The sequence below is a fragment of the Eublepharis macularius genome, chromosome 4 (assembly GCF_028583425.1).
Source record: "Eublepharis macularius isolate TG4126 chromosome 4, MPM_Emac_v1.0, whole genome shotgun sequence".
NCBI lineage: Eukaryota > Metazoa > Chordata > Lepidosauria > Squamata > Eublepharidae > Eublepharis > Eublepharis macularius.
The window spans coordinates 155844123-155871493 of NC_072793.1; the positions used below are offsets into that span (position 1 = coordinate 155844123).

The window sequence follows — 27371 nt, forward strand, 5'->3', positions numbered from 1 at the left end:
ATCCTGATGGACACTGCAATGCTTTGGGGGCACCAAGCTGGAGATAACTGAAATAAAACACACAAACTTGGCAGGGAGCTGAGGAGGCAGCATTCTGCCAAAAACGGTCCAGATACGGGGCAGATTTGCACTGATGCTTTAATGCACTCACCCCAAGCATCTCCGAACACCAAAAAGACAATGCTGCTATTGATAAAGCTATTACAGGATTTGGGAAAACCAAATGTGAAGAGTTTCCTGAGAAACCTGGATGTGAAATATCTCACACAGGATCTTCCTAGTTCTCTGGCACTGTCAGCTCCTCTTGCGTTTTAAACCCCAAGCGACGAACTGATGAAACAGGAATACAACGTGGACTACCTTCCTGAAAATAACTTTGATGTGGTACAGTGAGGGAGGAGAACTGCAGACATCTTTAAAATTTGTGGGCTGGGGAGGGAGGGTGATAGAATATTTAGCATCCATGTAGTAGTGCTTCATGTAATATTATCTTATAATCCTCACAGTCTGGTGAGGTAGGGCAGCATTATTATTGCAGGTCTGAGAGGTCTATATGTTCAAATTTCTCCCCCTGGACAAATTTATTTATTTCACGCATACCCTACGTTTCTCCCCAATGGGGACCCAAAGCAACTCACATTAATTCTGTGAGGTAAGTTAGGCTGAAAGTAATTGGGCCAAGGTCACCCAGCAAACTTCCATGTCAGAGTGGGGATTTGTACTGGGCTCTCCCAGAAATTGCTACATTGGCTCTTGGCCTCAGTCCTTCTGGAATTCAATGAGCCTACTCACAGGAAAGTGTATGTAGCTTTCTGTAGCCTGTGTAATTTCAGTCAACCCTCAGATGCTGAGGCCCTTGCCTAGGACCACCTAGTGAAATCATGGCAGAAGTAAAAATTGAATCAGGGAGCCTAGTATCACTAAAGTTCATTATTTTAGCTGCGACACCATCCTATGCTAGTTCCCGCAGACTGGATGTGGAGAGAGATTACTAGGGTTTCTGAAACCTTACAATACTTAGTCATGTTATGCAAGGCACTATAATCAGAACATGAAAATGAATGGACACCTCTTCCTATCTCTGTCTATATCACAGGCTAGAACTCTCCTTTGTATTTGTCCAAGTGCAGACAATCTACATTTCAAATAGCAGAGCCTCCACCAGATTCTACCCTAAGGACCGGTCCTACTATTGAATAGAGTGAGGAAATCCTCTGGCATGAGATATTGGAGTAGGGGTCCCCAACCTTCTGGAACCTGCAGGCACATTTAGAATTCTAACACGGGGGTGAGCGCAACTACCAAATGGCTGCCACAGGAGGTGATGGCAACCCAAAGTGTCAGAGAGTGAGGTTATGCCTAACTTTAATAGCAAATATTAAGCATTTCAGTCAGAAGTTCTGGTTAACAGGATGCCTTTTAAAATGAACATACTGTTTTAAAGTATTTTTTTGCATACACAGTTTACTTCCAGTCATACTGTGAAGATCCTTGTGCCAAAGCAACGTGTTTAAAAATCTGCACAGCCAATCAGATCTCCAGTGCCCATCAGAAGAACCCCTGCTCTATGAAAACTCCATCTGGTACCACCCAGGAAAGGTGTTGGCAGGTGCCATGGCACCCATGGGAACCATGTTAGGGACCCTGGTATCATAGGCACCAACAAAGGGTACAAGGTGTCAAGTATTTTACTTTTTACCACAAGAGGAGTTCCACTGAGAATGTATTCCTCAGTCGGCTACGGTTTCAGTTGTTTCCCTTTAATAAAGCTAAGTTGGCACTGTACACATTTTTTTAAAAAAGGTAAAGGTAGTCTCCTGTGCAAGCACTGAGTCGTTGCTGACCCATGGGGTGGGGGGTAAGGACATTGCATCACGACATTTTCTTGGCAGACTTTTGTTAAGGGGTGGTTTGCCATTGCCTTCCCCAGTCATCTACACTTTACCCTCAGGAAAATGGATACTCATTTTACCAGCCTTGGAAGGATGGAAGGCTGAGTCAACATTACCTGAATCCGGCTTCTGCCAGGATTGAACTCAGATTATGAGCAGAGCTTGGACTGCAGTTTTACCACTCTGTGCCATGGGGCTCTTGTACACGTTTAGGGTTGTTATTTATCCTGCTGCACACCAAAGTGTATTTCAGCTTTGGAAGCCTGCAAGGGAAGCCTGTGGTTAGCTTGTGACCCTCCCCCCCCCAAAGCTCCTGCTCTTGGTGTGTCCCATTGCCCGTGATACAATCCTACCCTCTTAGCTAAAGGTGAGTAAGGCACTTTCTGAAGCCTCTTAAGACTCTTCCATATACACTATGGGTAACTTCATTTAGATCACCCCAAGGGAGGGAGGGCATGACATTTAAAGGAACACCACCATATTGCAACTATTAGTGCCAAGCTTGATTATTTTAAGTTTGGAGATAACATAATAAACATCTCTCAATACAAAATCAAGTCATGTTTGGAGATAGATGGGTCATCATTTAGTTCATAAAAGTAACAGTATCAATCTTTATGAAAATGGAGAACATTCCATAACAAAAACCATTATCTAAACCTACCATATAATCTCAACCATATTTATATATTCTATAGACATAGGTTCAAATCCTCAATCAGCCACAAAGCTTACTGGGTGACCTTGCGCTACTCACTTTATGTCTAACCTACTTCAAAGGGTTGTGAGGGTACGCACAAGCTTTGGAGGAAGGGTAGAATAAATATGCAATTTTTAAAAAAATCTGTATAGCTCAGGCCTCTAAACAATTATTGTGCAACCAGCGGACTTTGGAAAACTGAAGTTTCAGAAGATAATGCAGTCAGCATCTTAAAAAACCAAGCACATACATGTGATTTTAGCCCATAAAAACGTTTATCAATTAGAATTAGTAATACAAGAAAGCACAAAAAGTTTGACTTACTTTGACAGAGAAATTAGAATGCATTCTAAACTAAAAAGGCCCTCACAAATTTAGGCCTCTTAAGCAAATCTTACCAAGCCATCTTTTCATCTCCATACAAATCTTACATCTCAGATCCTTCCCATGTGCTGTGTTTTCCCCACTGCATCTCCACTGTGAACCAGAATCCCTTTGTTCCCTCTGAAGCAAACCAAGTGATTCAAACCTGGGAACCTCCTAAAGAGCAGTTTCTGCTCCAAAATTCAAGTAGCAACTCAGCAAAAGAGGACTATTTGATCATGCTTCTCCTATTAAACTGGCACATGAACAGACCACCTCTTTCTCTTCTTTCCGTATCACTGGTGTCATCGGATACTGATTGTTACAAGAGGATAAGGGAAACAACTGGTATGCAATTTAAGCAATGAAAACAGAAGAAAATGCCTTTACTGCACTCAGGGCTTATGTATGTGTGTGCATTGCACAATAACAGGAAAGGGCCATAATTCATGGTGCTCTGTAAACATGAGATCTCAGGTTCAATCTCCAGCATCTCCAGTTAAAAGACCCTCACGGCTGGGGAAGGCTTTCTCTGCCTGAGATCTTGGCAAGCATCCGCCCATCAAAGGAGACAGAAGGGACCCACGGGCTGGAATGGACCCATAATCTGACTCGGTTGGAAGGCAGCTTCATATAACTGCAAGAATCTAAGCTCTTTAAAAAAGTTGATGTTTCGGTCTCTTTTCTAGGCAGAGAACTGCAGTGGGGTTGAATGCAATGTACACATAACCCTGCCATTAGTAGGACCTTCATGGCAGCCTCCTTAAACTCAGTGGGACTTATTTCTGAAAAAACATGAACAGAATTGTGCTGTGTTGCCGAAATCTTGCAGAAACAACAGGCTTCGCTCCTGAGACTCCTGAACAAAAACAATCCACCTTTGATACTCAAGTTCCAGAAATACTTGACAGCTGAAACACAAGTATTTACCCTGAAGTAAATACTTAAGCTGTCACACGGGAACATTTCCAAATAATATGGAAAATTCACACATTTCTAAGTCATATTAAGCACCCAGGCTTAAATTACACCCTTCTGGACTCGAGAGCAAAACTCCAGCAACTTTTACCAGGACTGGATTGTACCTTTTTGAGACTGGGTTTCTGCATTCTCTGTGGCTCTGATACGGCAACTATTAGAAAAGGGATTACTGAAAGAAACATTATACACATGAGTACTTTGAACAGAAATAATAACTGGACTAAGTCTTTAATAAAGGAAACAAATTACATAATCCAATTAATCCCTTGTTTCTTTATGGCTGATGATAAAGATATCCGTTTATTCATGTTTAAAAATACAACTCCTGTTTCTGTTAGACTATTTCCCCTCTCTATCGTATTCTTAAAGTACAGGTAAATGCTTTAATGGAACATGTTTATTATGAGGGTGGGGGCACTACTCAGTTTTGAAGTGAATACCTGCAAGTCCCTACATATAAACCCATAGAAAATAAGCACAGTCGGATTTAAGATAGTCTTTTGTTTCTCGGTGCTTCTGAAGATCATTAAACCATATGGCCCTTCTGTACCATGAAAATCTTTTCATCTTTAAGCTATAACTTACCACCTACATTTCTCAAGTTTAAAACAAACGAGAAAACTTAAAAGCCAAGAAATACAGAGAAACACTGTTAATCATCTCAAATATTATGTAGGACTGAGTTTCTACCCCCCCCCCCCCTCAAACAAGCATTGGCTGTAACTGACAAAAAAAATGTCAGAATCGTGAGAATCTCACCTTTCATTATTTTTAAAAGCAAGTCCGTATAGATTAAAAAAAATAAAGGGATTGGAAAAGCATCTGCTTTGGATGTATACAGAAGGGTCTGGTCCCATGTTGAATTGCTGGCATCTCCAGCTCAAATGGATCAGGAAGTAGAACACTACTATAAGGCAGCTTCATATGTGTTCAGTGATTGCAAGTGAAACTTTAAGTTACTTAGATAGCTCTTTGCCATCTATTGTGAACTACAAAAGCAGACCATATCGGGCAAAAATATATGCAAATTTGCTTAATTTGCAAAAAGGATGCAGGGCAAATTAACCTTTCATTTATTGATAATCTGAATTACTTTGGTGCAGAATTTTAATTTTTTTAAAAGCACGGAATACACACATTCCTGTTTATTCATAATAACTTATAAAAACAGCTACAATTAGAAAGGGGAGATGAGGCAGATCTTCAGGAAGACTCTGTCTCTTGCTCCACCGGAGTGGCTGGGTTTGCCCCAGAATTTTTTGCAGCGTTTTTAAAGTGGACTCTTCGATGGCTAACCAGGTGTGAGCTCTGATTAAACCTCTTCCCACACTCAGGGCATTCATAGGGCTTCTCGCCTGTATGGATTCTCTGATGTTTGTTCAAGTCTGAATTCCGAATGAAACTCCTCCCACATTCTAGGCACTTGAAAGGCCTGTCCCCTGTGTGCATTCTCTGATGAGCGAGGAGGGCTGAGCTGTAACTGAAGGTCTTCCCACAGAGCAGGCATTTGTAGCGCCTCTCTTCTTGGTGAGATTTGCGATGGACCAGGAGCTGGTGGATCATGCGGAAGCTGGCTGGGCAGTCAGGACAAGCGTGCAGTTTTTCTGTGTGGGTCTTCTGGTGGGAGATGAGATGGGACTTGTGGCCAAACCGCCGGTCACATTCAGTGCATATGTAGGGCTTCTCTCCGGTGTGGGTCCTCTGATGAGCTGAGAGGTTTGAGCTGGTGCTGAAACATTTCCCGCAGTCCGGGCACTCATAGGGTTTTTCACCTGTGTGGGTCCTCTCGTGGGCACGGAGTTGAGAGCTCTGGCGAAAGCCCCTCCCGCATATCGCACACTTGTAAGGCTTTTCTCCTGTGTGGATTCGCCAGTGCTTGATGAGCACTGAGCCTTCACTGAAGCACCGCCCGCAATCAGAGCACACGTAAGATTTCTCCCCAGTGTGGGTCCTGCGGTGTACTATGAGCGCCGAACTGGTGTTAAAGCTTTTCCCACAGTCGGTGCACTTGTAAGGCTTTTCCCCTGTATGGAGCCTCCGATGGGTGAGCAGGCTGGAACTGTGACGGAAGCTTTTCTCGCAAACGTCACACTTGAATGGCCTGTCATTCGGATAGACCCTCTCAGGGCCATTCTCATAGTCCAAACAGATTTCCCCGGAAAATGTATCCTGATGAGTCTCCGAGTCCCTCTTGTGGCCTTTGGGCTGCTCAGAATCCAGGAAGTTCTCACTCTCCTCCCATAATGTCTCAGAGGGCTTGTCAGGATCCTCTGATTCACGATCCAGATGCTGGGGAGCTTCTTCTTTATTTTCATTCTTGACCCAGTCTTCACCTGCCAGAATAAAGACTCTTCCATCAATCATTCACCACCAAGGCCAAGGATAATCTGAGATGTTGGGTGTCAAGAGAATTAAAAAAGCAAAACTCTGATGAGGAAAAGGATTGTGGGTGGGAGGAGGGGGCAGGGATTTGCTACCAAAAATACAATGCAGCAATACCATCTATTACTCCTACAAAAATCTTTAATTTTGAACAGAAAGCTTATTCACATAATGGTCATCTTTCCTGCTCCGTCTCACCCGATAAACCTCCTATTGCAGAGCCATTTCAATGGTCAAAAGAGTTCTTCCTCTCCCATCAGTGGAAAAGCGGATATGATCCAATCCGGCATTAGACTTGCCTCCTCATCCCACCCAGAGCAATATATATTGCCCAAGCTATATCAAGTGAGACAGGTTTGTTTGTTTGTTTTAAATGGGAAGGGGGATGTTTGAAAGGGAGGGCATTAAAGGACTGCTTAATGGTTTCATCTGTCACATTTTTACTCTGCAATTCCTCCTATGAGCTCCAGACAGCGTACACAATTCTCCCTTCACTTATATTGACTCTGACTGACGTTGCCAAGATAATGATTACCAGGTTTTGCCTCAGCTTTGTATTCCATTATTAGAAGCAAAGGAATGCTTTACACTCAAAGGTAGTTATCACATTCATTTAGCTGTCATTCCATCCAGTCTTTATTTGCAAGCTTGAGACAACTGTACGCAAGAGATATTTTGGCACACGAGGGCCCCCAACAGAGTATGCAAAGACCAAAACACTGTCCCCAGAACACCCTTGCAGGGTACAAATGAAGCCTAAAGCACTTTACCAAAAAAATCTCTTGCAGCATCTGATGAAGAAAGCTGTGGCTCTCGAAAGCTTATGCTACAATAAAGTTGGTTAGTCTTAAGGGTGCTAACTGGACTCTTTACTATTGAAGCAGGCAGTGGCTCATGGAGGGACAGGGGAAGAGACGGGAGTGCAACAGCCTACAAGAAACAAAGTAAACCTGTGTTGGATTTGGTTCAAGTTCTTCTCAGTTTGGGGCGGGGGGGTCTACTAAAGGGGCGGTGGTGGCATCTGTTGCTCTTTCCATACATGCATCAGAGAACTGCACCTGCAAGAAGGGCACAAAGAGCCAGAGAGCCGTTTCACTGTACTGCCATAAAGCCAAGCTGCCATTCAGCTGTTGAACTTCAAAGGGCTTGTTTCTTCAGCCATGGTAAAGGTTACAGCAGAGAAGGCAAGAAAAAGTGTGCAAAGCACACATCACAGTTAGGATCCTGGCCCATAAGGAGAGAATAAAACTTACCCTACAAGAGATATGACATTGTGGTTGCACCTCTGGCAAACCAGCCGCATTTCATATAAAACCCGTTACATCTTACTATAGCCAAAGAAAGCCTCCTAGTGGCTGCTACCTGGGGTTTTTAAAGTGTACCATGAGCTAGCTTTCCAGCCGGCACACAGAAATATAAATATATACACACATACCCCAGATGTTCCCATGTGCTGCAATCATGTAAGTGGCTATTCAGGCAAGCCTCCTGGTTGGGAGAAAACGTCATTCCCCCAAAGCTCCACGTGGCCCTCCTTTCCCCTTGACTCATTTTGGAAAAAGCAGCCCAGCAGATTCCGCCCTGACACGTTGTGGTGGTGAGATCCATAGATGTGTTTCCAGAGGCTGCCCGGTTGAAAACAGGCCATCTGCCAGCCCCAACTGCTTGACTGTAGTAACTATCAGCCATTGAGACCCTTACTGGGCCACTTTAGGAGACGCAGCAGCAGGTCCTCCCGCTGCTTGCACGTTCCTGTCTGCAGAAAGAACCTCCTTATCTATTGTTTAATAAGGGCCAGCTGCCTCTTCACCTCCACTCATAAGGATGCTTTGAAAAACCAGGAGGAAGAGGGCGACGATTTCACAACTTTACAATACACAGTTACGGGCGAAGGGAGGTTAACCCGGGATGCAAATTGCAACTATTCTTTCCAAATAGAACACACACAGAAATTAGCAGAGGAGGCATTTTTAGAGCCCTCATTAACAAAGTCAGCAAAGGAACAGAACAAGAGAAGTGTTGCCTTTTGTTCAAAGGTCCTTTGATCTTTAAAGCGACATGCGCTTTAGGAAGCACCCCTCGGGGTCCTCCCCAGCCCGACGTGGACTCGGTAATTTATCACCTCCCTCGGCCCTGCTGCCTCCCCACCACGCAGAGAAGTTCTGCCAGCAAAACGCTCCCATCACCATTACTGATTTCCATGGAGGCAGCCCGCAAAAGTGGCTCCCTTTGATCCCTAAGCTGCCCCCTCCCGCAAGCACTCACCGGGGTCCGTTTCCATATCTGCACGGATCTTAACCCGAAGAGAAGCCAGGGAGCGACGCAGCAAGAAGAACTCCCATTTCGGAGCCAGGCTCCGGCTGAATTCCTGGGGCCTTTTGTGTTGCCTTAGCTAAGAACTCTGGGAAATGTAGTCCAGATAGCAATGGGAGGGGGAACTAGAATGCTCAAGGCAAAGCATCCCGGGAATTGCAGTCCTAGTTGCAATGGGCTCCCAGGCTTTGTTTGTTTACTGTTTTCTGAAAAGTCGTCGTTTAAAAGGAGCCCAAACACTGTTGACAATTATATGGCCTCTCCTAAAGTCTTTTCGTCTAATCCCTAGATGCCAACACAGGCGGGATTCAAGGTTCTCTTTGCACATAGAGACTATGAATGGTTATCTCATTATCAGAAGTAACTGACTTCCTTAACAGAAGCAAACTGATCATATTAGAAGCTACTGTTTGCAACTACTCCGCCCTCCCCTCTCCACCTATATATCTGACCAGTTCCTTCTTGCCCTCTATGCATCTGACGAAGAGAACTGTGATTCTCGAAAGCTTATGCTACAATAAAGTTGGTTAGTCTTAAAGGTGCTGCTGGACTCTTTTTGATGTTGCACATGGAAGGCTCTCATTTTTAAATGAACTTCTCTTGTCCTGGGGCTCTGTCTTGGTACTGGGAAGAGATCCGGGTGTAGCTGAGCCCAGGAACAAATTGCGCTCTACTGAAAAACGATGCGTCCCACAGCAGCACCAAAGCAAGGGGGAGGAGGAGGAGGAAAAAGAGGAGGAGGCAGAATGCAAAAGAGAAAGACAGAGGCAAGCGCTTCTCGTCCCATGTGGGTAGCTATACTTGACAGTTAAAATAAATTGCATAGCACTTACAAAACCCTGATTAATCATAGGAAACGTAGGGATGAAGAAAAAGTGATTAAATAATCAGTCTTTCAATCACAAAGACGTGTTTGGGTTGTACGACAAAGCTCGAGTCTAGTCCAGCAAAACGGTCTCGGGTATTTTTTGTTGTTGCTGGTTTTGGTTGACAGGAGACAGCGAGGGAAGGGTGATTTTAACAGTATATGACAGAGCAGCCCAAAAAGAGTTTGCGCCCAACGTGGGGCTCGAACCCACGACCCTGAGATTAAGAGTCTCATGCTCTACCGACTGAGCTAGCCGGGCTGCTGGTGAGCTGGTTTCTCCTAAGAATCTTAATGTGAAGTTTACATTTAATTTGTTGCAATTATATTATTCAGTCATTTGATTCCTGTCCTGGCTCTCTATGAACTATTACTAGGCTACCTAGTACGATTTAAAGCATATTCCAAATATGCATTACATGACAGAATGAACTATGGCAACAAATGTTCAGTGGGGTATTCTCCTTCGGGGTGTCTGAGCTGCCCTATCTAAATATAACCCACTTCTCAAATCATTTTTGGTTGATTCCGCGCCCCAATGTCTTCACAATGTCTTCACTATTTTATCAAAGCAACAGAAAGTAATATAAAGAAAAAGGAAGAATAACTAATATATACAACACAGACACAATAAACAAACTCTGATGATGGTGGAATATGATGCTGTTGATGGTGTCATCTTTAGAATGTTGAAACACTGCCAGTTTTAAGGACGAGAAGACACTTTGTTTGCTTCTTTTGCGTATATGTCCAGAGAAAAGTAGGTAAAAATATTTAGACCTGAAGAAGTGAACATGAAATGGATTTTAAAAATAACAAGATGGGAAGAAAAGAATCTTAAGGGTAAAAAAAATACCATTACTGTTTCTGCCCGGTTTCGAACCGGGGACCTTTCGCGTGTGAGGCGAACGTGATAACCACTACACTACAGAAACCAGCTGGCTACTCTATTTTCCAGCTAACCTACAATACTCTGAAAAACGAGACAGACGCTAAACGACCGTTTTAATCCCAAACTGTATTCTTTCTTACTATTGCAGTTTAAATCAGAAGACAAGACTTGTTACGCTTCGGAACAATAAGGAACAGCAAGAATACCTGAAATCTACGAAACCACTGAGCTGTAATTAGTCTTTGTCATAAGATTTATGTCACTTTTGAACGCTATCAAGAGCCAATTAATCTATAAGGATTGATATATATGAAGAAAGAGTGTTGATAGTGCCCAACAGATTATTACTAACACTCTGAAATGCTTTGAACCCTTCTGACCTTCATCTACTTCAGGAGACTGAAGTGGGTTCCTAGTTATTCAATGTAGGACTGCAGGATCAAACTGAATAAGGAGCAGAATTTTAGAAACATAAACACACACCAAGTAAGTTTTGAGTTGCTCCAATCATATAGACCTCCAATGACTGGCAGACTTTTTGTCACATAATGGTCCAAAACTCACAAGTTCAAATTTTTATTTTTGCACATGTTGCAAACTCCAATACACAATGCACAAGTTAGCATTTAGGAATAAGGAACTTGTAGATTGTACCCTGAAATCGGCTTAGCCCAAAACATACAGTTCTATTACAGGGAGAGAGTCTCCCCTATGAAATGCCCTGCTATTATGTCCAGCCCAAAGATGAACTGATCTATATCACTTCTAGTCCAACTTTATCTTGAAGGACTGGAATTACTCTCAGTCCTCAGGCTTGCCAGTCTACAGACAAGGAACTGGCAAATTTGTACACTGAACTCAGCTCTGGGCCACCCCAAATCATACAAAAATATGAGAGGGACCCTATTACCTTCAAAGTATCCTACTATTTTATCTGGTCTAAGTCTTCATTTTTGTGTAAGCTGCTCATAGATGATACTTATATGCCCATTATATAAATCCCCTGACAATATTCCTATGATGATGTGGTTAAATTTACTGTTAATCATTTATGCTATGCAGTTTATGTACAAAGTCTTCTTTCTGCCAAACTCGTGTTAGGAATTTTTAAAATTCCAATTTATTCTTAAATTCAATTTAGATAGAAAATATCATGTATGCTAACCTGCTCTAAATAGCTATCATATAGCATTATATAATTACATAATCAGTTCAAGAACAATGAGATAGATTTTAAATAAAGGTTCAAACTAAACCACTGTCTGATTATTGCTTGAAGAGGAAATGTTTTTACTCTAAACTTGGAATAAATAAACTTTTGATTTCCTCAGTCAGGAGACTGGAAACTATTCAAAGGGTGATCATTTGAGGGAATGATCATATCCTACATATCCTTGAATTTACAGTGGTTAATGCATTGGTTTAATTCAGCCAAAGAGTTTAATCTCCACGTGACTGGTTAATACGTAATGGCCATGACAAAGAGACTGAAGAGCAGTGTTGGGTCATGCCAAGAGCAGTGTTGGGTCATGCCAAGAGCAGTGTTGGGTCATGCCAATTCATAACTTCCATAATGAAAAGACTGGCCTTGACAACGTGCCCTGCCATCATGTCCAGCCAGGGCTTCGTTTTTGAATAACCCACTTTAATGTATAGCAGCTTATCAGAACTGATGGTTTGGTACTCTGCCTGAAAGCTGATTTTGGCCAGCTCAGATTTTACACCTATAATACAAGGAATCAATCACCTACAATATGCCACACCACCACGTCCATCCCATGTTTCCCCTAGTGTGGCAAACAAGTCCTCCAAAGAGCTGATGTGCTTTAGGTAAGAAATGCAGGGTGGAGGGTTGGGGGGATTGTTTAACTTTTTCAGGATCAGTTTCAGAAAAAGGCATGGTTAGGGCACTTGGCCAAGGTCTATGGGCAACAGAGTGCTCACCTCTGACTAGAAATATTGGGCAGATCTCCCATTTTCCAATGCTACAAATGCCTAGCAGTAGTGGAGCTTTCTGCTGTCCCCGTCAGGCACTCCTCCCAGCTGGCCCACAGACTCTACAACATCACAAAGGATTCTAGCCCATTTTCTGCCAATTGGAGAATGCAGAAAAGCAGGTCTGTCTCATACTGAAAGGAGTGTAAAAATCATGTTCGTCTGCATCTGCTCTTGCATCACAAAGTGAGCAATCACCCCAGAACAAATTTCCTAATATTAAAATTGGAATATTCAGAAACTTCACCTGGATGACCCCATCTAGCCTGATCTCCTCAGATCTTGGCTGCTAAGCAGGTTAGCCCTGGTTAGTACTTGGATGGTAGACCATTAAGGAAGTACAGGGCAGACAATAGCAAACCATCTCTAAATGTCCGTTGGCTTGAAAACTATCTACTATACTCCACTCTCCAGGAAGTCCTGCTATATCCAGATGTGTTTTTCCTAAACCCTTCCATCCTGAAGCAAAAATCTGCCACCAACCCCACTAGCTTGCTTATGTGAAAAAAGTGGTTAAAGGCACTTAACTGACAAGTGAGCCTCTATGCCTTGCAAAGCTAGGCCAAGGAAAGAAAAACGTGGGAAGCCAAATCCCACTTTTCAAAATGACTTGCTTCCCATGCAGTCAGATCTTCTTTCATGTACTATGCTTCATCAACCAAAAGGGAGACTGCAATGGAGAAATCAGAAGATTGAGACTTGGAAGAGCAGCTGCGAGGGAGCTAGAGAAGATCCTTAAAGATAAAGATGTCTCTCTGGGAACCAAGATCAAGATAATCCAAACTATAGTATTCCCCATTACTATGTAATGTATGGATGTGAAAATTGGACAGTGAAGAAAGCTGACAGGAAGAAAATTGATTCATTTGGAATGTGGTGCTGGAGGAGAGTTTTGTGGATACCATGGACAGCCAAAAAGACAAATAAGTGGGTTCTAGATCACATCAAGCCTGAATTCTCCCTAGAAGCTAAAATGACAGGACTAAACCTATCGTACTTTGGTCACATCATGATAAGACAAAATTCTCTGGTAAAGTCAATAATGCTAGGAAAAGAAGAAGACACACACACACACACAGTGTCGTTGCTTCGCCCTTGGAGTGGGGGCTCTTCGTCTCGCTGACCCCCCTTTAGTCGGCGGTTATTTTTCTCTCCCCCCCCCATCCATTTGAGATTTTGAGAGGAAATCGATTATGGCGCCCAGAGCGAACAGCATATCGCGCGAATTCTTTATGCCCCATTTCCGGGTACCGGAAAGAGCCATGAAATCTCCCGCCCCCATTTCTATGGTTCCGACCTAACCTGGAGACATTATCCTGGGGAACCATAGAAACAGCTAGCACGGAGCAGTAACGAACTTCCGGTCAGTTGCCGGGTAATGGTAATGTTAGCCAACCGAAATCTAGCATTTAGGCCTCTGCAACCTTTATTTAGAGGATGCGCCACCCACTTTAGTCGACCCAGCCCAAGTATTGGCAGAGATGCGCTTGGGCCGGTTAGAAGCGGCTCTCGGCTTCCTCTTCAATTTCCGGCGTCAGGCTTTAGGGGCGACCATAGAGTAGCGACTGCGGGGGTGTGGTAGAGCGTCCCGCAGCTGGCTTAATGAGGAAGATAGGCCAGGAGTCGGTTTCGCCTGCGCTTTCGAGGCTGTTATTTACGAAGTAGGGAAGAAGCGAGGGAAGGGAGCCTGTTAAAGGGCGCAGGAGGAGGGCTGGGGGGCCGGGCTGAGTCTGGGGAGTAGGAAGGGAAGGGGGGAAAGTAGCTCTGGGAGGAGCGCTGAGAAAAGAGGCAGCCATAGGCCAGAGAGAAGCAGGTTGCTAGGCAAGGAAGGCGTCTGTCTGAGGGGAGAGGCTCGAGTTGTAGGGGGCACCCAGTAGTGTAGAGGACTTTAGAACCCCATGGCGGCAGCAGTGTCTGCAGGTGGTGGCCCCCCAAATCCCGTGGCCACCCTCCACGAGGAGGCTGTCTGTGCTATCTGCCTGGACTATTTCACTGACCCAGTGTCCATTGGATGCGGCCACAACTTCTGCCGTGTCTGTATCACTCAGTTGTGGGGGTCCGAGGACAGTCCAGATGAGGAGGAAGAAGGAGGAGATGATGTAGGAGCATCCGGCTCAGATGGTGACTACAGGCCTGGTTCTGAGGAGGCTGTTGAAGATGGAGGGATAGATGACTTGGGGCCTGAGGAAGATGCTGAAGATGATGATTATTTAGAGGATGAGTATCTGGACGATGGGGACATGTATGGAGAAGAAGAGGACGATGCATCCAGAGATGATTATGATGAAGATGATGAGGACGTGTGGGATGAGGAAGAAGACAGAGATTATTGGGACCAGGATCCTGGGTCAGATGACATGTGGGAGGATGCTATGGGGGGTGATCTGTTCTTTGACAATTATGCAGAGGAGGAGGAAGTGATGGATGAAGAAGTGGAAGATGACGCAGACTATGGTGTGGAAGTAGCCTCCTCTCTTCCAGCAGAACGCCAGTCTTTCACTTGCCCACAGTGCCGCAAAACTTTCCCTCATCGCAACTTCCGCCCTAACCTTCAGTTGGCTAATATGGTGCAGATCATCCGCCAGATGCATCCTCAGCCACTCAAGGCCTCGACAGTGTCAACTGAGGTGGTGGAGCTGGCGGCGGCAGGGGATGCATCTGGAGTACCATCTACCTTGGCATCAGGCAGAGTTCTACGAAGTAGGCGAGCCTTGTGTGAGAAGCATCAGGAGCCCCTCAAGCTTTTCTGCGAAACTGATGAGGAACCTATCTGTGTGGTGTGCAGGGAGTCACGAAACCATAAGCACCATAGTGTCATGCCACTTGAGGAAGTTGTACAAGAATACAAGGTGAGCAATAGGGTGGAGATAATGCAAATGTTAGAGAGTCTTGCCAACCCATAATATGAACTCTCACTAAAAGATCATGGGGATAGGGTGGAGATGTAACTTTTCTGAAGAATATTGAAAATATTGATGAACTGAGGTTGTGTTCTAGATTGGTTTGGATTTCTTTTTCTTTTTTTAGTGGAAATACAATCCTTTCTTATCAACCCTAAACTTATTTTACTGTTTGTTTCAACATCAAATGCATACTTTGATTATTTTGGACTTAAAAGCACAATTTTGCCTCCAGGAAATATCACAACCTGTACAAAGAAGGTGTGAATTCTGTATTCCATATTACACATGTCAGCAATGCAAGTATATTTATTTTTGTTAGTGTCATTGATCTGCATAATGGAGCACAGTGTTCACATTCTTTATGCAGGCTATAGGTTTTCATGGAGACATAATTGTACATCAGGGACCAAATTATGAAAACAGTATATATTTTACAAGATTAGGTTTTGCCATTAAACACTTAGGGTACTTTTTAAAGGAATTTGAAATCCTTGTGTGGTGTTATTTGTGGGATTTTTTAGTTGTCGCAGAATCTAGAATCTTAGAATTAGCGTTATTCTTCAGTACCAATGGAGAGGATAGCTAAAGAAAGCAAAGACTTGTGGTATACGGACATGTATGCACACATGCATATGGAGAAGTAAATGAAAAACAGACAGAGCACAATTCTCACCAAAAGTCTCTCTGGTTTATAATTGGTAGGGTTGCCAACTGGCCTGGAGAAAATTCTCCTGCCCTTTTACTAGAGGCTTGTTATGCAACTGGCACTTTTCGTAGTATGGATATAACCTGGTAAAATAACAGCTCATCAAAAGACAGGGCTTTTTTCTTGAACCAGTAGGTAGCCCTAATAATGGAAGCTGGTTTAATGGCTAAGGAATCACCTGATGCACTCTCTTCTCCTTCTGTCCCATGATTTGAGGTGCTTCTGCAGCTGCCTGGGACCAAAACTGGACTATAGAATTGAACGGGGAGAGGCTGTTGCCACCCAGCTCAGGTCTAAGACAGCTGCTTTCTCTAGCACACCTTGGGAGGAGGGCACCTTGGGAGGAGTGGCAAGACATCTTGGCCTGCCTCTGTTTATATACATTAACACCAAAGAACAATAAACTCTTCAATGTGTATGTGTGTCCGGGAGGCTGTCTCCTCAGTACCAAAGCCTTGCAGTGTGTGTTCTTTGTTGAAATGAAAGTTTAGATATTCTGGTCATAGATTCAGAGAAGTTAGCTGTGTTAGTCTGTAGTTGCAAAATAGTAAAAAGTCCAGTAGCACCTTTAAGATTAACCAACTTTATTGAGGCATAAGCTTGCGAAAACCACTGCTCTTTGCATCTGACAAAGAGAGCTGTGGTTCTTGCAAGCTTATGCTTCAATAAATTTGGTTAGTCTTAAAGGTGCTACTGGACTTTTTAGATATTCTGGGTTTTGTAAAAGCTATTGCATGCTATGTTGACAGCTTTAAATTTGTCTGTACCAGTTACGTTCCAGAGTGACAACTAGATGGTCAAAAATTAAAACTAGGACAGTGGGATGTGTTCTCCTCTCTTCCCAGAGTGGATTTTTAATAATAATAACATTCGATTTATATACTGCCCTTCAGGATGACTTAACACCCACTCAGAGCGGTTTACAAAGTATGTTATTATTATCCCCACAACAAAACTCCTTGTGAGGTGGGTGGGGCTGAGAGAGCTCCTAGAAGCTGTGACTGACCCAAGGTCACCCAGCTGGCTTAAAGTGCAGGAGTGAGGAATCAAACCCGGCTCTCCAGATTAGAGTCCCATGCTCTTAACCACTACACCAAACTTCTCTCTTAACTCCGAAAGATTCAGATTACAGTCCCATTCATAGCTCTAGGGAGAAGGCATGAAAACCAAAAAAATGCACTGCATTTACTTGAAATCCTACTTGTCGTATCTTCCTAATTTATATACAATGTGGAAACATTCGTGCTGATATTCCAGGGAAACTTTTCTTTCTTCTTAAGGCCAAACTTCAGGACCACTTGGATCCACTGAAGAAGAAACTGGAGACTGTTCTGAAGCAGAAGTCAACTGAACAGGAGAAAGTAGCTGATCTCATGGTATGTGTCCTACTTCTCTGAATTCTTGTACTACAATCCCCGCTAGCAGATCTCTTGTTTAGCTGGCCCTGTGTGTTTGTTACTAATATGAGCACACTAAGATGAAAGAGCATAGCTCTTTTAGCTTGGAAAGCTCTTAGTCAGAGGAGCAGGTGTCACCTTTGTACCGAGAAAACGATTGTACACTTTGGGTATATTGGGCATTCCTCTTCCAAGAGAACCCATTTTGCAAACCAGCATGCCTGGGATTTGATTTGCTGAATCATAAGAAACACTTGTATTTCCTGAACAGGCCTATCCTTGCATGTGTTCCAAAGGGAGGGGAAGAAATATCACACCTGGTCTTGTCTACCAAGATTAAGCATCTTATATGCAATCCCTCTGTGTACTGCAGTCTTTATCTCTCCTTTTCAACCCATTCAGAATATTTTTATAGCTGTCATCCAGATTCTGGTTTTTGTCTGGTGGCAATTTAGTGTCCCGTGGAGCTCCATTTCTACTCATGTCTGAAGAAGGAAGCCCTGACTCTCAAAAGCTTACACTCTGAAAATCTTGTTGGTCTCTAAGTGCCACTGGACAAAAATCCTTCTGTTCTACTGCAGACCAACGTGGCTACCCACCTAACTATCCAGATTCTGAGTGGGAGGGGCAGAATACTTACAATGTTGCATCCGAACAAAATAACTGTGACTTTCATTATTTAACCCCTTTGCAAAATTTGGAGTTTTTTCTCATTGCATTTCCCAGTTAAACAAATCTTAGTTGATGAGTCAACTGAGGTTCGATTGGTAGATTAAAGCTATATACATTTGCATATGATTAAAAGAAACATTCTGAAGAACAAAGCCTATTCTACATCTTGCAGCAGGTAGCATCTTAAAATAAACATTCCCTTTTCTATGATAATGTCTGTCCTCACAGTTTTCGTATTAAAACCTTTTTGTGTCATTATTATTATTATTTAATCTGAGGCCTAATTAAGTTGGGGCACCTTCGGTCAATGAAAAAGTGTTAAATTGATTTGATCTTTCTCATGAATCAAGTTAAAGAATGTTGTCCCCTTAATTATCCAGACACACACATTGCATTATAATTATAGGCAGAGGGTTTTTCTCATTCGGTCCTGTTAATTTGCAAACCGAGGGAAGGAAAGGAATATGCAGTTCCATTTTGCCATGCTGAGATATTCCCTCGATCTCCTTGTCATCCTTTCTCTCTTGCAGAACAAGATGAAGATGGATAGGAAAGAGTTTGAGTCAGACTTTGAGCGACTGCACCAGTTCCTTGTGGGGGAGCAGGCGCTGCTGCTGCATCAGCTAGAGGATCGCTATGAAATTCTGCTGGCCCGCCAGAATAGTAATATCACTCATCTGGAGGAACAAAGTGCTGCACTCAGCCGCCTCATTGCAGAAGCTGAAGACAAGAGCAAGCAGGATGGTTTGCAGCTGCTCAAGGTGATCAGATTCTTTCCTCCTTCTCCACCTTGCCTGGTTGCATGGCAGCAGAAATTTGCGGGGCACTGTGTTGTGGAACTGTGGTTTAGGTGGGATGGTACAGGATGTAGATCTCGGTCTAATACTGAAGCACTGGAAGCTGCTCTGCCATGAAGCTGCTGCATACTGAGTGAGACCCTTGGTTTATTCAGTTCGGTGTAGATTATTCTGACTGGTGACAGCTCTCCGGGATCTCAGGTGGAAGTCTTTCACATCACCTTTTTAGCAGGAGATGCCAAAGAATCTGTATCATTCCAAACAGATGTTGCACCACTTACCCATGGCCCATCTGTGACAGAATGTAGTATTTATCATGGATGCTGTGCAATTCATAGATGGAATTCATAAATATGTTTGACACCCAAGGCTTGACTGCATCTTGCTTAGTTTTTTAGGTTTCTTGTAAAACTTACTCTTTCTTTCTTCATCCTTGAACATGTAGGTCAAAATGAAGACGTGTAAGGTTATCCATCTGCCAGACTAGCTCTCAGCACAAAGAACAATGATACACCATTGGTCTGATGCCCAGAAAAATCCCATAGTGTCTGTCAGAGCATGCTCAGAGGAGCATTTCATCACATCTTTGGAGAGCTGAGGCAGAAAGGGGGCAGGGCCATGCATTGTTTACTGCAGACAGGATGGCGCTTCCAAGGATCCCTCCCTCTCCCCACACACCCTCTTTTCCTCCTGCCCTCTTCAGCCCTGGAGCAGGGCAGGGGCCTTAACTGGCTGCCACCACTCTGGTTCTTGGGCTTTACTTAGAGGGACAGGAGCACCCTCTCCTACCCCCTTTTTATTCATGGAGTGTCCTCACATATGACCGAATATGAGGTGTGAAGGACCAAAGCAGAGTAAACCAAAACAGTTTATTAAAAAAATACTATACCAGTTAAGTAAATAGGAGAACAGTTATAAAAATAGGGCCACATTAATACAGGACCACTGCTACTCCCCAGGGCAAAGAAGCCAGCTGGAAAACAAAAAGCCCCCTAACGTGACTGCCACACACAGTTACTTTCCTGTCTCAATAGCTGATTCCAATAGGCCAGACTCACCCCACCATGGGTCAAGAGATCAACTCCCTCCAAAAGCAGACTCTCTACTGCTCAGCTTCAAGAAGTGAGCAACCTCTCTCCCTGTGCAGACCCTTACATGCTTCCTATACAAGCCCTTCCTTGTCACTAGTGGTTAGCTTCTGCTTTTCCTTCCATTTTTCCACAGTCCAGTCATAAGGCTTGGAGGGTGCCTAGAAAATGTAAGCCTATTGACCTCAGGCCTTGGGGAAGAGAGGCTTCTTTGAGATGTATAGGCCGCTCATTCTTCAGCATGAGGCCTAGGATTATGAGAAGGGTACTGATTGGAAAGTTCAGTGAAGTCATGTGTTAGCCTATGTATTAGCATCTGTATATGCTGGCCATAACCTGTAACCACTCATCTCTGGAATCCAATGAAATCTGCTTTCCCCTTTATTAGCAAAACTCTGAATAAGAGGCATAGAACTTTAACCTTTCCTCCCAATATCATTTAGCTAGAGTAGGAATACGTAGGCTTATATAGGATTGATTTCTATGGGGTATGTCAGTGTTCTGAGTATCCAATAATTTATGTAATCAGCTCAAGAGTGATCTGATTATTTTTAGATAAGTTTTAATTAATGCATTGGCTGTTTCTTGGCTGGGATATACAGGATTTTAATTTTGAACCTGGAACAAATAAATAAACCTCCGCATCTCACCTGCCCCATGTGAAGATTGAATGTTTTAAGAGAGCATTGAGTCACTAAGCAGCATTGTGATTTATTTATTTATTTTACAAGATTTATTCCCTGCCTTTCTGCCTATTAAGATTTACCAAGGCGGCTAATCAATCTAAACCTACATAATAAATTATATTTTAAATACTATTTTAAACCAACCAATCCCCCACATCATTAAAGCAATGAAAACTAGAGGTAAAATACATACAAAAAAATAAAAACATCAGTCAGAATGTTGAGCAGGATGGAAGCAAAGATCACTGAGGGAACACCAAACAAACAAAACAAAGAAGTCTTCACCCACTGGTGGAAGGTGACAACAGAAGGGGACAGATGAATCTCCCTGGGGAAGACTTCCAGAGTTTTAGTGCCACTACCAAGAAGGCCCTCTCCTTGGTTGTCACCCATCTAATCTCAGAAGGCAGGGACACCTGAAGCAAAGCCCCCTGGAGATGACTGTAGTGGTCGGGTAGGTTCATAAGGCAGTAGGCAGTCCTTTGGGTATATTGGCTCCAAACTATATAGGGCTTTAAAGGTCAGAAGCAGCACCTTGAATTGTGACCCAAAACAAACTGGGAGCCAGTGTAGATGGGCCAAGACTGGAGTGATAATGGTCCCTGTGACCCACTGTAATCAACTTCCCGGCGGCAGAATTCTGCACCAATTGAAGTTTCTGGATGCTTCCCATGTAGAGCTCATTTCAGTAATCTGATCTAGATGTAACCAAGGCATGCAGCACAGTGGTCAGATCTTTTCTGTCTCAGAAAGGCTGCAGCTGGCTAACTAGTTGAAGCTGATGAAAGATACACCTGGCCACAGCTGCCACGTGCTTATCTAGCAGTAAGATGAGGTCTAGGAGCACCTCCAGATTATGGACATTTTCCTTGAAGGGGAGTGCAATCCCACCCAGAACTGGTAAAACTTTAAATCATGAGTCTGACCTTTTGTTCTCCAGTAGCTCTTCTGTCTTGTCAGGATTAAGCTTCAGTTTCTAAGCTCACATTCACTGTAAAACTTTATCAAGGCATGGGTTCAGAGCCTCTACAACCTCCCTGGGATCAGCCAGAAGCTCAATAAATAATAATAACTGTGCTTATATACTGCTCTTCTAGACAGATTAGTGCCTCACCCAGAGCAGTTAACAAGTTAGTGTTAGGGGCTGAGAGGAGTGGCTTACCCAAGGCCACCTACTGAGCTCATGGCAGTAGTGGGATTTGTACCAGTAGAATGCTGATTTGCAGCCAAACCACTTAACCACTGTGCATATCTCCAGATTTAATAGTTAATGAGTTGCTTTTAATTTAACCAAAGAAATATTAATCTCCATGTGACGGTTTAAGGTAATGTCCCCTTACAGGTGGGTCAAGGGACTGCCATACCTCCACATGGCAAGCTTGTGTCTTAATATCCCACCATTATGGACTCTTGTCTTAGACCATTTCTCCACCTCTGTCTTAAAGATACAAATAACATGTTGAAGATAGTCCTTGGGAAGCTTGAAGGGAGTAAATAATTCCATTGTTAGGAGGTACATCTTCACCTCAAACTCGATTTTCCTGTATTTAGAAACTATTGTTACATGTCTTCTTTCAATAAAGAAGGAAATGGTTGTTCTCCATCTTAAAAACTACCTTTTTATAAAAAATCTTTTGTTACTCCTGCATTTCCTGTCTTTCTAACCCAATTTTCTCTTTTTTTAGGATTTCAAAGGCACCTTAGTCAGGTTAGTTGATTTCCCCCCCTGCACCGCTGCTCCTACTTTAAATTTCTTGTTGACTTGTGTACCACAGGAGCCCTAAATGCATCTGAAAATCTCTTTGGGATTTTGATGGCTTTCCACAGTCTCTTGATTCAGTGGGCAGATTCTGTTGATGACATGAAATCTGGTATTTCAGAATATCAGTAAATAACAACAACATTCAATTTATATACTGCCTTTAAGGACAACTCAGCTGTGCTAAGGTTGAAGACTTCTTGGTTTAGAAGCTATTGCAATTTTTTGTAAGTTCAAATTGGATAATTCAGCAAACTGTAGTTTATTATCTACAAACCAAGATTCTAAACTGTGATTGAAACATGGTCTAGAATTCGAGTTTAGTGCCAAGAAACAAACCACAGCATCATTTCACATAGTATGGATATTGCAACAAACTGTGGCTTGGTAGAAACTAGGAAATCTTCAATCCTACAAGCCTCCTTAGAGTAAGTGATGGGGGGAGGAGAAATGATATTATGAAATGTTGCCTTCAAAACATTTCCAACAATCCTATTTTTCTCATTACATTCTGTTCTTTGTATGTGGTTATGATTGTGTTACAGTGACTAATGAGCGGGGTGGTGGTGGTGGTGGTGGGAAGAGCTGTGTACCAAGGACTGAGTTCCCACTGATTTTTTTAAATTCCTTTTTCTGACTCAGCTTTTTGTCTGCTGCTTAACAAGTCCATACCTTACATGACTGCTTTCTCTTATGATCTTTCCACCAGGTGCGAGAACATAAAATTCCAGGACCCTGAGATGGTGCCAGTTGACACAGGAAAGAAATACCGGAACTATTTCCTTGTGGATATCTTGATGAAGAAGATGGAGAAAGTCTTCTTGAAAGTCCCTAAAGGTAGAGGGCAACCTGCCCCCCTTGTTCTTGTGTTTCCTGCTGTGTAGTAAAGGAAGGGTTGTTGTAGCACTTCTCATGGCAGGGTGGGGGAGTTAAATTTCAAAGCTGGTCACAAGACGAGAGCCATACCACAAAATTTAAAATCATAATACATTTGTAAAAAACTGCAACCAAAGAGAGAAATAACAAACCACATTAGCAAGAAACTTAACACAAGAACCACTGCCAGAAACGCGCACCAAAGGAGGTACAACTTTTGGAGCGAAGCAGCTTGTTAAGGATGACAGGGATAGCACCCAGTGAATAAAGGCCTGGGGTGGGAGTTCCCTAGACTTGAATACAACTGGTAACAAGACCATGACCCATATAATGGTCCACTGTTCCTTAGATGGTGAAGGAACATGTAGCAGGATCTCCACAGAAGTTCTTAAAGGGCTTGTATGCTCCTCGGAGAGAATATAGTCCTTGCTGTGGACCTGGACCTAGCCAGTTCATTGGAGGGATGTGTTGTAGCTTGCTCTGTGTCTACGCAGCCTCACCTGGCCAGAAATTCCTTAGATGACTGCTGACAAAGGGAGCTTTGACTGTTGAAAGCTCATACCCTGGAAATCTAGTTGGTCTTTAAGGGGCTACTGGATCCGAATCTTGCTCTTCTCCTATAGACCAACCCATCTTCCCACCTGAAACTAGACATCTGTGTTTCATGAAGGCTCAGCCCCACATCTGTAGTGTGTGGAAGGTAATGCTGACCAACTTCATAGGGTTGTCAGAAAGATGGTTCACTGTTTATATGACATACTCTGAGCAGCACTCAAAAGTGCTGTGGAGTGCTTGGTTATTATTAATGCAGCCTTATGCACCTTCAGAATGCCAAGGATCCGTTTTCATCCTTTCCCCCTTTTCAAAAATGTTTCTAGGCCTCAAGTTTGAGTAGGTAAGCGGAGGTGTGGAAACTGGCAGGCAACTTCTAAAAGCTTAAAAATACAAAAGTGGCATAAAATACAAAAGTGGCATAGATTAAGATTTCAAAAGCCACAGGTTACAACATCTTCTGTTCACTATTGATTCCATTCGTTTATTAGATTCATGCCACCCCCATCCCTTCCTGCACAAATGTCTGCCATAATTGAGTGTAACTAAGCCACAGGTTTTTTTCACAGACTTCTGCAGAAGTTAAAGAAATGCAAAATGGATGGGGCTTTAACAGTGGGCTGGAACTTTGGGTCCCTTAAGAACTTTCTGAATTCGGCAGAATTGCAACCGTGGTGTTCTTGTTCTGAGCTTATTGGCAGGCAAGCTCTCACCTCTTCAAAGCCCCTCTTCTCCCCATTGAATCACCTGTATGAGGTAGAAACATGTTAAACATCAACTGGTCCAGAAGTTTGTGAGGTAGTAAATTCCCCTCAGAGGCCCTCTGATGATATAGTTATATCCTTTTATTCAAGTACAAATAATGTTATGTACCCCAAACTGTATTGGATAGGACAGAAGATGAAAACTTTACAAATTCCCATCTTGGCCCATGTTAACTGCAAGGTATGAGGCCACCTCTTATGTGTTCTTTCCTTCTGTGTCCCCTGTATACAGTTGACTTGACCCTGGACCCAGAGACAGCCCATCCACGGCTCACCCTTTCCTCGGACTGCCACAGTGTCCGACTTGGGGAACGTTGGCGAGACGTGCCGGACAACCCCAAACGCTTCAATTCTGACTACTGTGTGCTGGCTTTGAAGGGTTTCACCAGTGGCCGCCACTGTTGGGAAGTGGAGGTGGGTGGTCGGCGGGGTTGGGCAGTGGGGGCAGCCCGCGAATCAGCTAGACGCAAAGAGAAGTCCAGTGGTGGTCCCCATCTGAAGCGGGAGATCTGGTGTGTGGGGACCAATGGCAAGAAGTACCAGGCACTGACAACCACTGAGCAGACATCCCTCTCTCCATCAGAGAAGCTCCGGCGCTTTTGTGTCTACCTGGACTATGAGCAGGGCCAGCTGAGCTTCTACAATGCTGAGAGCATGACCCATATCCACACTTTCAATGCCTCTTTTCGTGAACGCATCTTCCCTTTCTTCCGCATCCTCTCCAAGGGCACCCGTATCAAGATCTGCAATTGATGCCACTTCTACTGCTATTGCTGTCATATGTAACTGGATGCTTCCCGCCCCCCCCCCCGCCCCCCGAGTCTCCATTATTTTCAAAATTCTCCTGCTCTCTTTTATCCTCTTTGCTGCATCCTTGACGGATTCCAATAACTAAATGAATTTACTCTGACAAAGACTCATCCCCTTCTAAAGAGCCATTATTTCTCAGATAGGATTCTGTTTGGCTCAACCCAGTCTATTGATCTGATTTTCTTTTCCTAATTTAGAGATCTCTTTGTGGTTCAGAGCCATCCTTGCAAGAAGCCCTTTTCCTTTGCCTTTTGGGGTTCTAGGACTTTCCTCCTTTCTTGCAAGGTCTCTGGGTCCTTAATTCTCCCCCGTCCCCACCATTTCTTCCTTTGACGGGGTATGAATTGAGTCTTACTTGACTGGTGGTTCCTCGATTTTATTTTTGGTGGGAATCTGCTATAGCTAAGAAGCCTTGGGACTGCCGTTTCCTAGCCCTTCTGACATTCTAAAACCATCTGAATCTCACTGATTCCTTGCAGTCCTCAACTTTTGTGACTTTCGGTGCCCCAGCAGTGACTAGTATCAGCATGTCCTTAGAACTGATTTCCCAGCATGGATTTGACCTACTTCAGTCTGGTCCCAGATATCAGCAAACATCAGAAAACCACTTAACGATGGTGGTCTGAATTTTAAATACAACTTTTAGAGAAATGATGTGCCTGGCTTCCAAATCCAGGATGGTTTCTTCCTTTCCAGTTGCTCCAGTTTCGGCCTTCTAAGGGTCCCCCTCTTTTCTAAAAGAGCCTAATTTATCATCTTCTCTTATTCTTTACTATCATGCGATATTTTTTAAAGAGAGACAGCTACAAGTCCTATCCCACTTCTCTATTTGTGAGTTGATGCAATGTCCTGGCTTTCTGTCTCTCTCGGTATTTTTTTCTCTTCTGCCTAGATTGCAAGTGTTTCTAGATACTACTAAGTGTGTGATGTACAGGATATATTTTGGCCAATGGCAAGTCCTAGCCGACAGGCTCTTCTGCTCTTGAATGTAGCTGGATGACCATGGCCCCTGGAATGAGTGTACCCACATCCGAAGCTCTCTATAAAGCTTTGATGATGGGACTCCATCACTGCTGCCTCATCTTTACCCTAATGCTGAGGTTTAGATAACTTATTTTAAATTTCTTTCCACCCCCATCATTTCACACACTTGCAGCTGAATCTTTCTACTCCTCCACCCCTCAAGCTGCCGTGGGCTTTAGCTGTGCCAGCTTTGTGTGTTATGTGTGTTTGGATTCTTGGCATTACAGAGCTCCTTTGAACTATTTTTGGCTAAAAAGACACTTAAAATGGAGATTTAGTTTTTTGGGAAAAAAACTTGAGAGAATAAATAAAGAAAAGTTGCACAAGTTAAGTCTCTGCTTCTTATTGTCTGTTCACATGGTAAAAGCGGGTGGATGAAACTTGAGATGTAGTTCAACTGACTATGTGTGTATAGCAGTCTTTCCTGTTTGTGCCTATTCTGATCAGTGGCAATAGTACCACTAATCCTGTGAGAGAATTTTATTTTTTAATTTTACCGCCTTTCTCTCTGAGACTCAAGACGGATTACACAGTATGAGATTAGTACAATCAGTATCAAGTACATTTCAATACAGTATCAAGGACATTTCATAAAACAATACAATAGGGTAAATAGATACAAGTTTAAAAGACATAGTATTAGCAAGAATCCAATTCAGAGTAGAAAAAATACTGAAGCAGAACATAATTCTAGGACTAACATTAGACAACGTGGAGCACGAGTAGTACATAGGAATACATATTTAAAGCAGCAGATAATATGTAAGGCAATATAGTGATGAAGTCTATGGTCCCTAACTCATTAGCGAAGCATCTTCCCTACAGTACAGACTTCCCATTTGAGTAAAAAGCCTTTTTGAATAGTTTGGTTTTGCATTGTTTACGAAAAGCCAGGAAGGGGGGGGGGGGCTCTTCTGACTTCCTCAGGCAGGTCATTCAACAGGATAGGGGCCAC

General features: G+C 43.3%; 2 protein-coding genes and 2 non-coding genes across 5 annotated transcripts; 1 reads left to right on the forward strand and 3 right to left on the reverse strand.

Annotated features, from left to right (window-relative positions):
* Window positions 1-2859: 2859 nt before the first annotated feature.
* Window positions 2860-8677, reverse strand: LOC129329225 (zinc finger protein 239-like). Of its 2 annotated transcripts, none has more exons than XM_054978688.1 (2): window positions 8584-8677; window positions 2860-6269 (listed from the first exon to the last, which is right to left on the reverse strand). In XM_054978688.1, the coding sequence occupies exons 1-2, from the start codon at window positions 8597-8599 to the stop codon at window positions 5140-5142; spliced, it is 1146 nt and encodes a 381-aa protein (XP_054834663.1). In that variant the 5' UTR covers window positions 8600-8677; the 3' UTR covers window positions 2860-5139. The 2 variants fall into 2 exon arrangements, with proteins under 2 accessions (XP_054834663.1, XP_054834661.1); XM_054978686.1 differs by having other exon boundaries at window positions 2860-6323; window positions 8584-8672.
* Window positions 8678-9685: 1008 nt separating this feature from the next.
* TRNAK-CUU (transfer RNA lysine (anticodon CUU)) lies at window positions 9686-9758 on the reverse strand. Its single transcript has one exon. It is a non-coding gene; the product is annotated as a tRNA-Lys (tRNA).
* A 600-nt stretch (window positions 9759-10358) lies between these two features.
* Window positions 10359-10431, reverse strand: TRNAV-CAC (transfer RNA valine (anticodon CAC)). Its single transcript has one exon. It is a non-coding gene; the product is annotated as a tRNA-Val (tRNA).
* Window positions 10432-13989: 3558 nt separating this feature from the next.
* TRIM41 (tripartite motif containing 41) lies at window positions 13990-26742 on the forward strand. Its single transcript, XM_054978679.1, has 6 exons — window positions 13990-15232; window positions 17273-17368; window positions 18592-18822; window positions 22318-22340; window positions 23101-23228; window positions 24816-26742. Exons 1-6 carry the CDS (start codon window positions 14282-14284, stop codon window positions 25334-25336), a joined length of 1950 nt encoding a protein of 649 aa, XP_054834654.1. The 5' UTR covers window positions 13990-14281; the 3' UTR covers window positions 25337-26742.
* Window positions 26743-27371: the final 629 nt, after the last annotated feature.

Coding starts and splice junctions, on each gene's coding strand:
- LOC129329225 (XM_054978686.1), bottom strand. CDS start 6,300: ATGATTGATGGAAGAGTCTTTATTCTGGCAGGTGAAGACTGGGTCAAG.
- TRIM41 (XM_054978679.1), top strand. CDS start 14,282: ATGGCGGCAGCAGTGTCTGCAGGTGGTGGCCCCCCAAATCCCGTGGCC. Junction 15,233..17,272: donor AAGTTGTACAAGAATACAAG/GTGAGCAATAGG, acceptor TTTCTTCTTAAG/GCCAAACTTCAGGACCACTT. Junction 23,229..24,815: donor CTTCTTGAAAGTCCCTAAAG/GTAGAGGGCAAC, acceptor CCCTGTATACAG/TTGACTTGACCCTGGACCCA.